This window comes from Poromitra crassiceps (assembly GCF_964638095.1).
Source record: "Poromitra crassiceps genome assembly, chromosome: 9".
Classification (NCBI taxonomy): Eukaryota; Metazoa; Chordata; class Actinopteri; order Beryciformes; family Melamphaidae; genus Poromitra; species Poromitra crassiceps.
Window position 1 is genome coordinate 48,481,643 of NC_139630.1, and position 15,583 is coordinate 48,497,225.

General features: G+C 46.8%; 1 protein-coding gene across 1 annotated transcript in view; it reads left to right on the forward strand.

Moving 5' to 3' along the window:
* The first annotated feature begins 5,587 nt into the window (after positions 1-5,587).
* LOC310782749 (SAM and SH3 domain-containing protein 1-like) overlaps positions 5,588-15,583 on the forward strand; it is a 249,063-nt gene continuing 239,067 nt past the window's right edge. Inside the window, exon 1 of the mRNA XM_083643484.1 lies at positions 5,588-6,223. Within this exon, the coding sequence (XP_083499610.1) occupies positions 5,720-6,223 (504 nt within the window). The 5' untranslated portion in view covers positions 5,588-5,719. The remainder of the gene's footprint in view (positions 6,224-15,583) is intronic.

A 15,583-nucleotide genomic window follows, 5' to 3' on the forward strand; every position in this document is an offset into this window, starting at 1 on the left:
CCTCACTGATGGATTCAGTGTAATGATTGGCAGGTGTCTGTGGCTGATATGCTTAGACATGCACCTCCTGCATTAACCCCTAGCCGCCACCCTCCCTCTCCCTCTGGGATTCGGGGATGTTTAGGTTGATATTGAGCTGCCGGTGGAGGGTCTGCCGGTCCTGATGTGTGTGCTTTACCTCTGCTCTCTGGCCAGCTGTGTGTCATTAAAAGACAGATCAAGCTCTTTCCTGCTCTTTCCGTTCAACATGTCTGAAGGCTGAGGAAGAAGATGCCCCGGCCCGGACCCTCAAGCTCCAACGAAAGCGCCTCCATTTTTAAAATGCCACTTCACTGCATTTCAGCCAGCTTTGTATCGTTACGATGTCTGTATGTATATGCAGATGAACAATGTTTACCTTCCCTCCATGTTTCCTGCACCGAGAGCTCCCGGTTCATCTGCCAGTAGGGACCGCCCCAGCAGCTGGTATGGCTCGTTAAGGCTCGTTAAGGCTCTCCATCCACGCATACAAAAATGAGTAAGTAAAAATAGTTTGAATAACAGCCGTGCGAGCTAGCACAGCTTCAAGCTCTACTTCCTGGTTCTAGGAAGTAGAGCAGATCCTGAAGCCGTGCCCCAGAGAGCATTGAAAACAACTGTCGTGTGTTTCACAATAGAGATGAGGTTCAAAAGCAGTGAATAGTTCTTTTAAGTCTGTTAACATAAATGTTCTGTTTACTGCCTGTAATTGCATCCCTAGACAATAACTTCTTTTGATTTTTAACACCCAACTTATTCAGGTTTGCAGTGAAATTCATAGTATTTGAACATATTAATTGCTGCCTTGATTTGTATTTCTCTATCTGCTTTTGCTTGTGTGCGTCGACGATTCATTGTAAGAGTAGGCTACTTTTTTCTGTCATGAGAAAGTCATGTTAGCCAAGAACATCGGGGAATTGCCAGCTGTGCCTGATGAGGCCAAATGTGATATGCAGTAATCACAGGCAATCATCAGCTCACTCCTCTCCAGCCAACCCCCAAATCTGTGTGTGTGTGTTTGTGTGTGTGTGTGTGTGTTTGTTTGTGTGTGTGTGTGTTTGTGTTTGTGTGTGTGTGCGTGTTTGGGTGGGGGGGGGTTGTGCAGCAAGGGACCGAGAGCCAAAAGGAGCAATGGAAATGTTGATGGGTAAGGGAGAGGTGTTTTTTGGATTATGTTTCCTTTGATCCGTTTGGCATTAGTAATACTTCATCAATATGAAAAATTGCACATCCTGACATCAGAACTTACCGTGATAAAATGAAGCGAATGGAATGGGAACGGAGCCTTTGAAGGTTAGGAATTGCCTGCATGCCTTCAGCACAACCTCATTTGATTCTAATATGAACCGTGATTTGTGTTTTCTATATCCACCTCGGCCATATTTCCAGCAGAAAGAGTCTACATATCTATCACCGGCTGACAGATAGCCACCCGTGAAGAACGCCTCGACCCAGCAAACCAACATCCATGACCTTCATGGTGCTTCTGCAGCTAGGTGGACAGAAGCCATTCTCTGCTTCAAAGGATTCCAAAATTGAGGTCTTGGAAGGTTTTAACCTTGGAGTCTGAAGCCAAAGTGGCCCGAAAATTTCACCCTTCAAATAAACCAACCCTACCTTCTACTACCAAGTTCTTCCTTTCAGGAAAAATACATAAAAAATAATAATAAATAAATACAAAATAGGCACACACAGGGAAGATTATTAGCATAGAAAGAGCTTGGCTGTCAGTGGAGCTGGTATTGTCTGTCTGGCTGTGTCTGTCTCCTCTCCCCCGCGGGCTGTCTGCTGGAGCTGCTCTCTTCCCTCAACCTGCCTCAGTCACTGTCTCTCTCAATCAGCACAGTGAAAGTAGCCTATACATATTTACCAGCAGCAATGCTAGTGTACGCTCTCACTACTGCATATTTACCATATTTACCAGCACTAATGCCCTGGGCCCCTCTTTCTGATTTTATTAAGGGAAGGTTATTGAGGTGTTATTGATGTGGCAAATGGCCCTGCGCTCCCCGGGGCAATACTATTGAACTCAATGTAATGCGGAATGAGACCGAAATGGACATAGACTATCTTGTTTATGTGACTATAAAGCAATAATAACTTATGCCAAACGATGTTGTACTCAAATAACATTTTACGTGATTATGTTAAGTAATTTATTCTATTAAAATAAAATATCTGAATCATTCTGTGGGGAGGAAAGAAGGCTGTTTAGGCTGTATTTGTTTTTGTTTGTACATGACAAATTCAAATGCTTTGCTGTGATGTTCTTTTCTCGACATGCTTTGCTGGCCATTTGAATCCAAAGTCATTTTCCTCAGAACGTGCGGGGCAATACATTACATACCAACTAGGAGGATTCAGATGATTGCCTCCTAGCAGGTGGGCCATATAAACGGACAGTGTTTTATATTTCCATGCAGCTAGCGAGACGCTGAAGGCAGCCACCCCTCGCCTCCCTCGGTGCCCGCCGATGGCTCACTGAGGACGGGGCGGCAGAGTGGAAAACATGGCATTCCTGGCAGCGTCCACGCGCGCGCTCCGAGTCCACCCAGCGCACAGCGCACCAGTCTTCCTGTTCCATCTGTCACTCCCCTCATAATCCTCTCCTGTAACAGATCTAATCACTCGTCTCTCCCCACAACAAAGGGGAGGGGCGAGCAGTGTGAGGACAGCCTGTGTACTGTAACATGGTGCTATTCAGAGGGACTGTTACAGGATCATATTGGTGAGGTTTTTGCAAGTTTATCGCCAATTTGTTGCCCGTCTCTTTTACATTTTTCCCACTGGTTTCTGCACACAGACTTCCACTAACTTCCACAGACTGGGAATTTTACCAAGCTCTAAAATCCATCACAGTAAACGCGCAGCCTTAATTTGGTTTGTTTTATTGTTATTGCATTGTACCCGAGATGAGTGTTTTTATCATATATCATATCAGTGCAGACATTATGTTACGCTGTGCTTGATTTCAATCACCTCACTCCCACAGGAAGAAATGGATCTCTTCTCGGAAACAATCCCTCAAAATACATCCATCGCTTCGTATTTTGGGCGTCTTTGGACAGCAGTTATATTCTAGCTAGGTTTGACACTGTGAAGTCTACAATAATCAAGTAAAAGTAAAAAAAATAATCTAATTACATGCAGTGAAAAGATTATTAAGGGAATGCAAACTAGATGTAGACAGTAATAAATGCACTAAATGACAATGGTAATTCTGCTTGAAGGTCATAACATGTCACGTGTACCAACAAGGAAGGTGTGTAAAACACAGATGCTTCAGGTTTGGTGTGTTGTATCAGCCACCCCACATGTCACATTCTGTACAGGTTTACCCCCCTGCTCCTGCCCCTCAAATCACTTTGAATAAGTGTTTATACAGGATAAGGCACAAGAGAGCATTTCCGAGTCGTTGCAGTGACAGGAGTGGACAGGTAAATCATAGGAAATGTCATTTAACTCAGGCTGGATATTTTCTATGAATATGATAACCTTTATTCGGGGGGAGTTTCCTGAGCAATGCTCTCTTTTTCAGGAGTGCCCTGTTCACATTCACACCTGGACACTGACCAGTGTACAACCACAGTCTGATCTGCTGGCCACTGAGCAGCTCCACTGGAGCGGGTTGGGGTTAAGCGTCTTATTACTCAAGGGCACCTCAGTGGTGGTAATGAGGGAGGGGCAAGCGCTGCTTTTTTTTACGCTTTCCCCATCCAGATCCGGGGGGTTGAACCGACGACCTTTTCCAGGCCACCATGCCCTGTATGGAGGCTCCTCTCTAGCATGAAACCTCTCCCTCGAACATCCTGACATGCATTTTTGTCATGTTTCTGATGGCGCTCTCCAAGAGGAGGCCGTTTGATACGCCTCCCCACTCCTCCCTGACTGCCATGTTAGTTCTACCCCCACCGCATGTCATAATGGGCCAAGGCAAATCACTTCCAGCTCGAGCTGAGATAGTGATTGTATCAAACTGACCCCTAACAAGCTGTCAGCTCACATTTGATAAAGCATGCATCAGCACCCACCGGCCTGGCATCCGGTTGGACAGAGCGGACGGGTCTTATTCAAGCAGTGTTATTGTCTCAGATCTGTGTGTGTGTGTTGTGTGTGAGTGATTTCTTAGGCAGCAGTGTTCCCATTACATTCAGGCTTGTCTTTTTTTGATGATGATGGCATGGTACCACAATCTGATGCAGACTGGAGGACTCCATTGCTCTGATGATGATCCTTGAAAAGGTAGAGAGAGCTGACAGAACATGAGACAAGTTGTGTACGTAAGTATGTTTGCGGGTGCAGTTGGATATCAGTCGACCCAGATACAGTGTCCTTTTCCAGGGCATACAAATGTGATGAGGAATGCAATTAGTTTTTTCTCTTCTCCATTTTGCTTCACAGATGGCCCATATCACAAGGTGGAGGACACGATTAAAATCAAATAAATCCATTGTCAGACAGACAGACAGACAGACAGGGATAGATGGATGGATGGATAAAGTAGCCTACTGCAATTTCACCTATTACATCAGCTTCACTGGTACCAAATAATTCAGTACCCCAGTCACCACATAGGGGGAGCTGGTGCGTGTTGAGAAACGAACCGATAGAAATGCTGAATGGCTGAGCGAGAGATAGAGAGGGAGAGAGAGAGACAGAGAGAGAGAGAGACAGAGAGAGAGAGAGGGAGAGAGAGAGACAGAGAGAGAGAGAGAGAGAGATCGCACCGAATAGGAGAAGAGGGAATAATGATGTGATACAAACCAGCAAGCAACGAGGCTGTTCAATTGAAGTGTGCCACTGTTTTCCTGCGCTCTCGCGGTGGACCAACTTTGGACAAGTCGGTGGAGCGTGGTGACCCACTGTGCGCGCACCCCGAGGACAAGTTGGAGATAGAGAGAGAAGAGAAGTGAGCGAGAGAAGGGACTGGCATCACTATTTTTAAAGGGGTGCTCTTGGATTGGATTTGGGGGGCGTGGATGGCAGATGAGCAGCGCGTGAGCATGCTGGCTGTGGATACGCGGTGGTGATGTGCCGCCGGTGGCTTGGAGAACTGCTGTAATAACGCGTAGACGGAGCGGCTCGACAACCGTAGTCTTTGCCAAGCGACTTACTTTCATTTTAGCCCTATCCATGTTCCATTCTTTGGATTTATTTATACAACTCGCCGCCGTTTGAAGACACTGCAAGACTTGGCGAAACGGAAAAGGCTTTGTAGACGCGCGCGAGCGAAATCCAGTTTGGCGGCTTGGATGACAATAGTTTGCAGCAATTGTTTTGCATTTTTGTTGTGGGTGGTTGTTGGAGCTTAGAGGCGCGTGGTAAAGCAGCGCGAGAGAGTAACATTGATGCTTAAATGACGTTGGGGATTTGGAAAGCTGCTTCAAGTGATCGAAGGTGAAGTGCATCTCCTTCATTTGTAAATATTGACAGGTGTCACACCCACCCGGATTGTGTTTAGCTTTTCATTGACTTTTCCCGACACTGCTCATACTCCTATTCCATCTCGGACGCACAGCAAGGTTGGGAATGCAAACCTTTCATTATGGATAAAGTATAATTCGTTTAGCTCACGTGTTCGCACTTTACCAAGACTCGGATAAATCATAAATCAGCTTATAATGCGATTGAAATGCGGAATGGGAAATTAACCCCCCACTGAAGAGTCCTATTCCGAGTTCCGATACTGAGAGCCGCCAACATGACAAGCAACGGACCTGTCATCGTCTACGAGTGGCTGAAGACCCTCCAGCTCGCCCAGTATGTGGAGGCGTTCGTGGATAATGGCTACGACGACCTGGAGGTCTGCAAACAGATAGGAGACCCCGACCTGGATGCCATCGGCGTCTACATACCGCACCACAGGCAGCGGGTCCACGACGCGGTGAAGCGGCTGAAAGAGGATGATAAAGAGACGGCCAGCGGGCTGTACTTCACCCTGGAGCCGATGCCCCCCGCGTCCGAGCTGTACACCAGTCACATGGTGGACCAGTACGAGTCCAAGCTGCGGGGCTCCAAGTCCTGGACCGAGCAGAACATTGACCGGGTCGGGCGCAACGGTGGGTACATGGGGGCGCAGAGGAACCTGACGCTGGGCACCCGGAGAGAGCTGGTGGTTTACCCCAAGCTGAAGCTGAAGATCATGATCAGGGATAAACTCATCAGAGATGGCATCAACCTCGCCAGGCCTCCCTACTCTAATAAGGTAAGCCATAGGCAGCCATGATGATGCCTACTACTGTAGCCTACTACTACACTCACCTGCCCAAAGTCATCCATCACAAATACAGTAAAGGATGCACGCACACTCTACTCAGACACAGTGTAATACACATGTAGTGCCCAAACTGCCATTCATAGCCTCATATTCACTTTTTTTTAAATAATTTTTTATTTTTATTTTTATTTTTATTGAATCAAGTGAGCAATGTCTGCCACTGAGGGGAGTGAAGATTCCACTTGACTTGTTTCCACTGCAATGTCAGGAGTTTTCTTCCTAAAACATTGCATAATAAGACAGATCCCAACAAGAAAAACAATGCCGCTTAATTCAAGAAAATTCTCAAACAGGTTGATTTTTATTGCAAACAAGATACATTATCTCACCCCTTTCCCATATCATTCACTTGATTAAGAAAAAAATGATTTCAGACTGAATAGTGACCAATACCAGGGTCACCTCCCCACATTCGCCCATCATAAATAGGCCTAGATGAAAGCACACTGTTCCTCAGATAAAGTCCATCAATATGCATTTGATGTGCTCAGCATCAAGTGAAGTGAAGAAACTGAGGCGTGTAGGTAAATGCCAGTGTGTGAAGCCCAGACGTCCTGTATCCCTGCTGCACTTTGCTGATGTGTGATTGGGTGCTGTCATGGTGACTGATGGGACTGAAGCCCTGCTGGTCAGTAAGCAGAAAGCACTGAGGAGATGGTGAGGAGCTCTCACTCTGTGTGCTTTCAGGGGGGGGGGAGATTTACGCACAGCTTATTAATCTACTCTGATCTCCCCTGTCCACTGCCTCGCCTCGCCCCTCAGCATTCAGTGTGCGTGGATCCAGCAGGTCCGTGAGCATAGGAACCCAGGCTGTTTGCTGTGATGAATGGGCAGCGGGCTATCGATTGCACGGGCTGTAAACGAAGAGCGCCCAGCTGGGCCGGCTGCTGCGGGCCTGTGCCGAGCCACACTGAGAGGGCCTGTTGTTTGCACAGGCCTCACACTGACCTTTCTTCACAAGGCTCTCTGAATCATATGCCTTACCAGCTGAGAGAGAGAGAGCTACTGCTTACATACTGGACTGCTTTTGGTTCGGGCTGTGTGTGAGGGGGTGTCTTTGTGTCTGTGTGTGTGTGTGTGTACACATACATGGGTGTCTGTGAATGCTGACATGCCTGTGTGCTTGCGCCCATGTGTGTGTGTGTGTGTGCACAAGTTACAACTTTGCAATCCATTGAGGACCATTCTGACCATTCATTCTGACTTTCCATTATTGCTGAAAAGATCAAGATTCAATATTATGATTGGTTTATAGCTCGGATTATCCATATTCATGCCATTTATTTTGTGTGTGATTAAAACCTTGATATGTTTTATCCCATACAATAGGCACTTTGCTTCCCAATTTGATTTACAAATTGATCGAATCCAAGTTTGTCTGTTTTGCCAACACTTATTGCCGGTCTGTGCACGATTTGTGCCACTTTGCTCGGGTCCATAAATGGGAATCCCACAGAGATTTGGGATTTGCGAGGGATTATCTTCCAGCCCGGGGCTGAAACAAAAGTGTTGCTTCCAGAGGGTTCAGCTATCTCCCTTTGAAAGCTGTGTTTATTTAGAGCCAACGTTCTGCCATTGAGGCTTTGGAGGGGAACGAGCAGGTCAAGGTCTGTGTGTGAACGTGTGTGTGTGTGTGCGCGTGCGACGTGCGTGTGGAACCCTGTAGTGTTGAATTGGCTGAAGCCCAGCGCTTTTCTCCCCATGAGGACTGAGCGATGGAGTGTGGGTCCGATGGCGCTGTGACCGGCTGATGGAGCCGTGACTTGCCGGCCTCTGATTGGCCCGTAGGCAAAGCTCTCTCCTCTCTCGCCCTCGAGACGAGATGTCACCCCCCGCCGGAGACACAGACCGCAGAGGGCAGCAGACTCGGGGCTAAGACAGTAGACGCAAAGTCAGTCCCAAGGGAGGCTCATTGTATAGCACAACCGAGTCATCCATCCCCGTCTAAACGGCACTGTACTGTACGCTTTCAGGACACGGGGATTTTCCGACAACCCGACGTTCAGGTTCAACTACAGTCGGTTTTGTCTGTCGGTTGTTATGCAAAACAGGCGGCAACATCAGCAGCAGCGAGGTTCAGAACTCCTCTCCAGTGTTTGCTGAATGCCCTCTTCTCCTGAGACGACCCATTATCCAACACTTCAGTGCAGGGGCTCTGCTGGGTGTAATACATCCCCATGATCCTTATCCAGGCCATAGAGACCCCTTGTCTGAGAGAGGGGATTATTTCTCCTCACGCAAACAAACACTTGCACCACGGGGTTGCCCATTTCTGGATCGCTCGCTGGGGAACAATATAAGCAGAGAAGATGACGCCTGTTTAGCCGCCTGTTTATTCGTTTTTACTGCTTAGTATTTGGTGAACCTCTTCACATATTGCACATGGCATGATGGACAGCCTGTTGAGGAAAAGAACCAGAGTGAATTCAAACATTCTGTTCTTTCTTTGTCAGTATTTCTTAGTATTATTCCAGGGCAGGCCTACAATTAAATTATGTCTGCTTGACTTTGTTTTAGGAGAGCTGTAGTGTAAACAGTGATCAGGAGGACAGTGATTGGACTTTTATCGTCCTTTTCGTTGGCTTGTGGTGATAGTTATCGTCCCGAAACATTTGTTTAAGATTTGCGCTTTTCTCTGCATTCACCCTGAGAGCGACTTGGCTGATAGCTCGATGTATTCTGTTGTTCTCTAGTCTGTGGGCGGTGTGAGAAGCCCCAGTTCCATCTATGTAGTGATGCAGCTACAACGTTTTGATCAGCTTTGCTTTTGCCATTCATAATGTTACAGCAACTGGGTAGCATTAATAAAAATGAACAGAACAAAACGTCTAATTACATGTGAGTTTGATGCCAACAGTGGATGCTGAAGCATCATTTTTCAGATGCTTATTCCTGTAGTGTTTCAAATCAAAGATACAATAACATTCCTGTAATCAGCTTCTCATCCACTTTGCACAGGCAGAACTATTGGTCATATATATAAAATGACTTCAGTAGGGAACTCAGGAAGCACACATCTGTTGATGGCTGCTAACCGCAACGAAGTTCAGCTGTCTCTCAGCTGACGAGCCAATTAGCCTTTTTCACTTCCAACCCAGCTCAGTCATTTTGTGTCTAAAAGGCAGAAAGTAACACAGGTGCAAGCAAAACCTTAACGAGGGCCTCGGCAGTGGAACACCTAAATGGATTGGAAGGTGGAAAACCTCATTCATGTTTTGCTTGCACCTGTGTTACTTCCTGCATTTCAGACACAAAATGGGGGAAATGGGTGGGAAGTGAACAAGGCCAATGTGAATGCCCACACATTGCCTGAGTTTCTCTGATCACTCAGATCTATAATGGACTTTCACTGACTCATTGATTGCATTGCTTGTGAACACAGATATTAGCAAACTGACACATTTAGTCACATAAGGTTTGTCTAGAGTTTAGAGGTTTTAGTTGTTCATAGTAACAAGCAGAGGGAAATGACAATGGTTATTTTATTTTGGTATTAAATTATATCTTCCCCTGCTCTCCTATTACTTTTGCTGCTGCAACGGCCCAATTTCCTCATGGGGATTATTATAGCTTCATCTTATCTTATGAATTCATTTTTACCGAATTAGAATGAGGATAAGAAAAGAGGCTTTGCCTGGCAAAGTTGCTGTTTTTGTTAAATAATTCCACTCAGCGCCGCAGCAGGTTATGTAAAGACGTGTCCTCAATATGAACACACACATGTCTGAAATAGTTGTCGGAAACGGCAGACACAGTCGGTCATAATAGCGCCTCATTGTTAAGCGCTGTGTGTCAGGAGGAAGGAGAAGCTCAACATGGGCAGATCCTCCATTGTTTGTGCGTGGGGCTGATGGAGCCGCATGTCCTTTCACTGCTGCTCTGTTTTGCATTCCCAATTTCCGTCCATTGAAATGGCCCGCGGAGGCAAGTGTCCAGCATTGTGCCGGTGGGTGGGTGGTCAGAACTGGGGTGTCTGCAGCGAGAGAGAGGGTTGTAAATAGATGGGTATATTGTTTTTGCTGGCCTAACTGGGCTTGGTGGGTGTTGTGGTGGTGGAGTAGGGGACAGGAGATCAGGTAGCGTTCAAGGCTTCGCTCTGACCCCACAGAACAGCTGATCAAATCTGGGAGGGGGGACCACAAGAGGCCTACGGTGTAACCTGCCTGATGAATGTGAGAAACGCATCAGATATGCAGAGGTATTGTGTCTGTCTGTCAGGAGGGGGGGAGCGATACACAGAGAGGGAGAGGCAGAGTTCTAACTGACTCTTATTATTAGCTTCAGCATGCAGCGAAAGGAGAAGTTCACCACCTTACATGGTGCCACGCTCACCTCACTTCCTTTTCCAGGTCTCTAATCGTGATTAATATGCCAGCGCTCTCACCCGACGGGAAATTAGCTTTTTGTTGGAGATGACCTGTTGTTGGCCTATAGCGGATAACGCAAGACGATCACCCCCGCTCCGCTCCGCCCCCCCTTCAAAAAATAAAGAAAATCATCGTGGCTGTTGAGGCCCCTTAGGCAACTGGACAACTGCCAAGCCTTTGGTGTGAAAAAGGGATTGAGTGGTACTTGAAGTCCTGGATTTTCCTGATGAAATATGATGTTGAGAATAAAACCGATTCTTCATCAGACAAATCCAAAGCATTGAAGTGCTCTCTCTCCACTGCAATACTGCCAGTCTTTGTTGTAGGAAAAAAACAGAATCATTTGTCTAGTGAAGCCCAGGTTAAAAGTAGTGGTTTCATTTGATTGGAGAGAACATAATGAAACAGAACTGTATTCATTACATTTCTGTGTTTTGTACTGTTTATGCGTGTTATGTATATTTTTGTAACATGAAAAATGTGTGCGCCATCAACTCATTACATGGCTGCTTTTCTGTGACGAGGAGCTGTTCCTTTGCCTCAGCAGAGTTGTGCGTATCATAAGCTTTTCATTTAGACCGTATATTTCCAATATCCTCTTCCTCCTTGTCCCGTGCTGTAGGCCTGGCATCGTGCCATACGGAGGGAAGGAAGCCTTGGACTTTTCTCCTTGGTTCCTGCTGAAAGCTCTGTTTGCGTAGGCTTTATTAGGGGCTCCTCCAAGGCATAATCAACCCAGGGCTCGTAAAGGGGAAGTCATAAAGAAGTCAAGGACCGCTGTTATTGTCCTGAGAGGGCAGGGAAAGTCAATTAGTAAAGTGAAGTTGCTGTTGACCTCCTGGAGGAGGAGGAGGAGGAGGAGGAGGAGGAGGAGGAGAGGCCTGTGCAGAGAGCTGAAGAGGGATGGAGAACATTCCCATCACATGAAGAGACTCACAAACGACTCTGCACAGATTCACTCACTCAATGGCTGTTTTGTAAATGACCTGTGTTGTTTAGGGCGTCTTAAAGCGTGTTTGTTAAGCATAAACTGCTCACAGCAGCATTCAGGTCTTTGGAGAGCCTCTGGGTGTGGGTTAGGGTTAGAGAGCCTCTGGGTGTGGGTTAGGGTTAGAGAGCCTCTGGGTGTGGGTTAGGGTTAGAGAGCCTCTGGGTGTGGGTTAGGGTTAGAGAGCCTCTGGGTGTGGGTTAGGGTTAGAGAGCCTCTGGGTGTGGGTTAGGGTTAAAGAGCCTCTGGGTGTGGGTTAGGGTTAGAGAGCCTCTGGGTGTGGGTTAGGGTTAGAGAGCCTCTGGGTGTGGGTTAGGGTTAAAGAGCCTCTGGGTGTGGGTTAGGGTTAGAGAGCCTCTGGGTGTGGGTTAGGGTTAGAGAGCCTCTGGGTGTGGTGAGGTCTTTGGAGAGTCTCTGGGTGTGGTGATGTCTTTGGAGAGCCTCTGGGTGTGGTGAGGTCTTTGGAGAGCCTCTGGGTGTGGTGAGGTCTTTGGAGAGCCTCTGGGTGTGGTGATGTCTTTGGAGAGCCTCTGGGTGTGGTGATGTCTTTGGAGAGCCTCTGGGTGTGGTGATGTCTTAGGAGAGCCTCTGGGTGTGTAGATCTTTGGAGAGCCTCTGGGTGTGGTGAGGTCTTTGGAGAGCCTCTGGGTGTGGTGATGTCTTAGGAGAGCCTCTGGGTGTGTAGATCTTTGGAGAGCCTCTGGGTGTGGTGAGGTCTTTGGAGAGCCTCTGGGTGCTAAGTGCCGACTGCCGGCGCACACTGACCTTTGACCCCGCTGCTCTTGACCTGCCAGACTAAAAGGCAAAGCAATGATGGTGATCTCAGCCCAGGGAGCAACATTTACTTTTTGTCCAGTGGCCAAATGGCTAGTGAATGTTCACATTTTACTAGCAGCTCAATAGATGATCAAATTTAGCATTGTTTTTTGGCTGGTGATTGAAGCAAATCTACCAGCCACTTGCATATTTCACCAGCATTTGGATGCCATCTATCTGGTGCTAATTTTGTGCCCTGTCTCAGCCGACAAAGGGAAACGGACCACACACAGTTCAGGTCTCAGTTAGTGTTGGAAGCATGCTATTATTGCGTTGTCTTAATTTACATATTGGACAGTCTAGTGCAGTGGTTCTCAAATGGGGGTCCGAGGACCCCCAGGGGTCCGTGGCACTTTGCCAGGGGGTCCGCGAAAAGTTTTCAGAAAAATAAAAACAATTTTTTTGTGTCCAAAAGCTTCATAGTTCAACGAGAATATGTTATGCTTTAAATCTAAAATGGTTCATGGATTACATTCTAATCTAAACAAACCTATCAATTTAAAAGTCAAGCATGTTACCGTGGAAACAATTAAGCTTAGCCCAAAATCACAAATCAGAATGAGGGGGTCCCCGGTATATTTTCTATCTTGTAAGGGGTCCTTGGCTGAAAAACATTTGAGAACCTCTGGTCTAGTGTCTCTGGTGCACGAGCTGCAGTTTGGAGCGCGAGCGCTTTCCCAGCTGTCAGAAAGACAGGGAAATAATTCACGAGACGTTTCGCACGTCCTCGCTCTTGCTAATCCAAAAGCAACGTCTGCAAAAGGAGGCAAAATCAAGTACTCCCTCGAAAATGGCTATCTAATGCCTTATCACCGCAAAGAGATATCCCTCCGGCGGATGGTTTTCCACTCTGTGTTTAAATGAGGGACTTTCTGTCCCCCCCCTCCCTCTCTCTGAGAGACTTGACCAGCCTTCTCCAGGGAGCAGCAGTGGGAAAGCAGCGTTTAGGCTGTGTTTGCAGCTGGCCTTCTCATTTCACAGGGAAGTGCTGAGAGTTGCCTCGCTCCTACTGTGCCGTTTGTCACATGATCAAACATGGTTTTTAAGCTGCGTTCACTCCCCCCGTGGACATGTGAACCTCTGTTTAGCAGAAGGACATGTGAACCTCTGTTTAGCAGAAGGACATGTGAACCTCTGTTTAGCAGAAGGACATGTGAACCTCCGTTTAGCAGAAGGACATGTGAACCTCTGTTTAGCAGAAGGACATGTGAACCTCTGTTTAGCAGAAGGACATGTGAACCTCTGTTTAGCAGAAGGACATGTGAACCTCTGTTTAGCAGAAGGACATGTGAACCTCTGTTTAGCAGAAGGACATGTGAACCTCCGTTTAGCAGAAGGACATGTTAACCTCTGTTTAGCAGAAGGACATGTGAACCTCTGTTTAGCAGAAGGACATGTGAACCTCTGTTTAGCAGAAGGACATGTGAACCTCTGTTTAGCAGAAGGACATGTGAACCTCTGTTTAGCAGAAGGACATGTGAACCTCTTGTTTAGCAGAAGGACATGTGAACCTCTGTTTAGCAGAAGGACATGTGAACCTCCGTTTAGCAGAAGGACATGTGAACCTCTTGTTTAGCAGAAGGACATGTGAACCTCCGTTTAGCAGAAGGACATGTGAACCTCTGTTTAGCAGAAGGACATGTGAACCTCTTGTTTAGCAGAAGGACATGTGAACCTCTGTTTAGCAGAAGGACATGTGAACCTCTGTTTAGCAGAAGGACATGTGAACCTCTGTTTAGCAGAAGGACATGTGAACCTCTGTTTAGCAGAAGGACATGTGAACCTCTGTTTAGCAGAAGGACATGTGAACCTCTGTTTAGCAGAAGGCGACGTTTCACAGAGCTCCAGTTTACAGTTCAACTTCGCTGAGCCTTCTCTCTCCGCTCATTAACGTGGAGCCGTCAAGCCACGATAATCTCAACATTTAGACACTTAGCTCCGGGTGAAGAATGGACTCTCTTGTCTTGGTAGTGTAAATGCCACTACCTCTAGCCTTTGGAGATATATTGTATTTAAATAACATTTGAGCTATATATGTATATCATTTACAGTTATGCCGTCATGGTAACGGCTTTAAATAAGCAGCCTAGGCAGTCGGCGCAGCCATTTGGTTTTCCACTGTGCGCCACGGTCCTGGTCCTGATGACACACATTCATGACAGATACATTATCAGAGCTATTCTGGTCCAAGGTTTCTGCAGCTCCCAGACAGCCTGTCTGCAGGACCGCATAGCATCTGCATCAGGAGTGACTACAAGTTGCATCATCACTACCAAATTGTAGCTCTCTCTTTTGACTCGTTTTCTAAACCTTTCATCTACTCTCGCCTCTGTTAATATATCTTCCTCTAAACGTGTTCATTCAGTATAATAGTTTCTGTGTCTAAAAGGTGAAAAGATCACAGTTATCATAATGCATGATTTATTTCCTAACCTGACGCTGCCGGGTGGTTTGTTTTCACACAACCATCTGGGAACGAGTCACTCGGGAAACCGTTTCAAAGGGCAGGCACTTCAAAAAAGAATACCTGGCAGGTGATTGGATGAACCATCTGTCTATCATGTCTATGACGGCCTGGCTCTCGCTGGCGTCACACAAAAGCCCGCCCGTAGCTGCCTTATAGGATGCTGATTGGTGCACTGCAATCTGCAAACCACTGGTGGTTCAGATTCAAACCAATAGATTGGCGCATGAAGATGAATTTGTCGTGTGATCGTGATCTCATGATCTCACGTGAATCCAGCCGCCTCGCCAAGGTTATGATTTTCCACCATTGCATCATTTTCTCACTGGGCCTCATAGAAAAGTCATGAATAGGGATGATCTAGTTGGAATGGCAGGCATGCATTTTAGTTCCATACCCGCTTCTATTTTTGTGAGTCAGAAAAAAAGGTTGCCTCAGTGTTTTTGAATTGGAGCCTTTGGACCGTGTTTTGGTTGAGTGGTTCCGCGTACAGGAGGCAGATTCCTTGTGAGCAGCCGCAAACATAATTTGTTTTTCTACATTTTTTTCACTGACTGAATGCCTGCATTGTCAAATGCAATATCTAGCTAGGCTTCATCCAATAACCGCGTGCAGTACGCTGAAGAAATCCTGCAACTGCAGCTGCCGCCGCT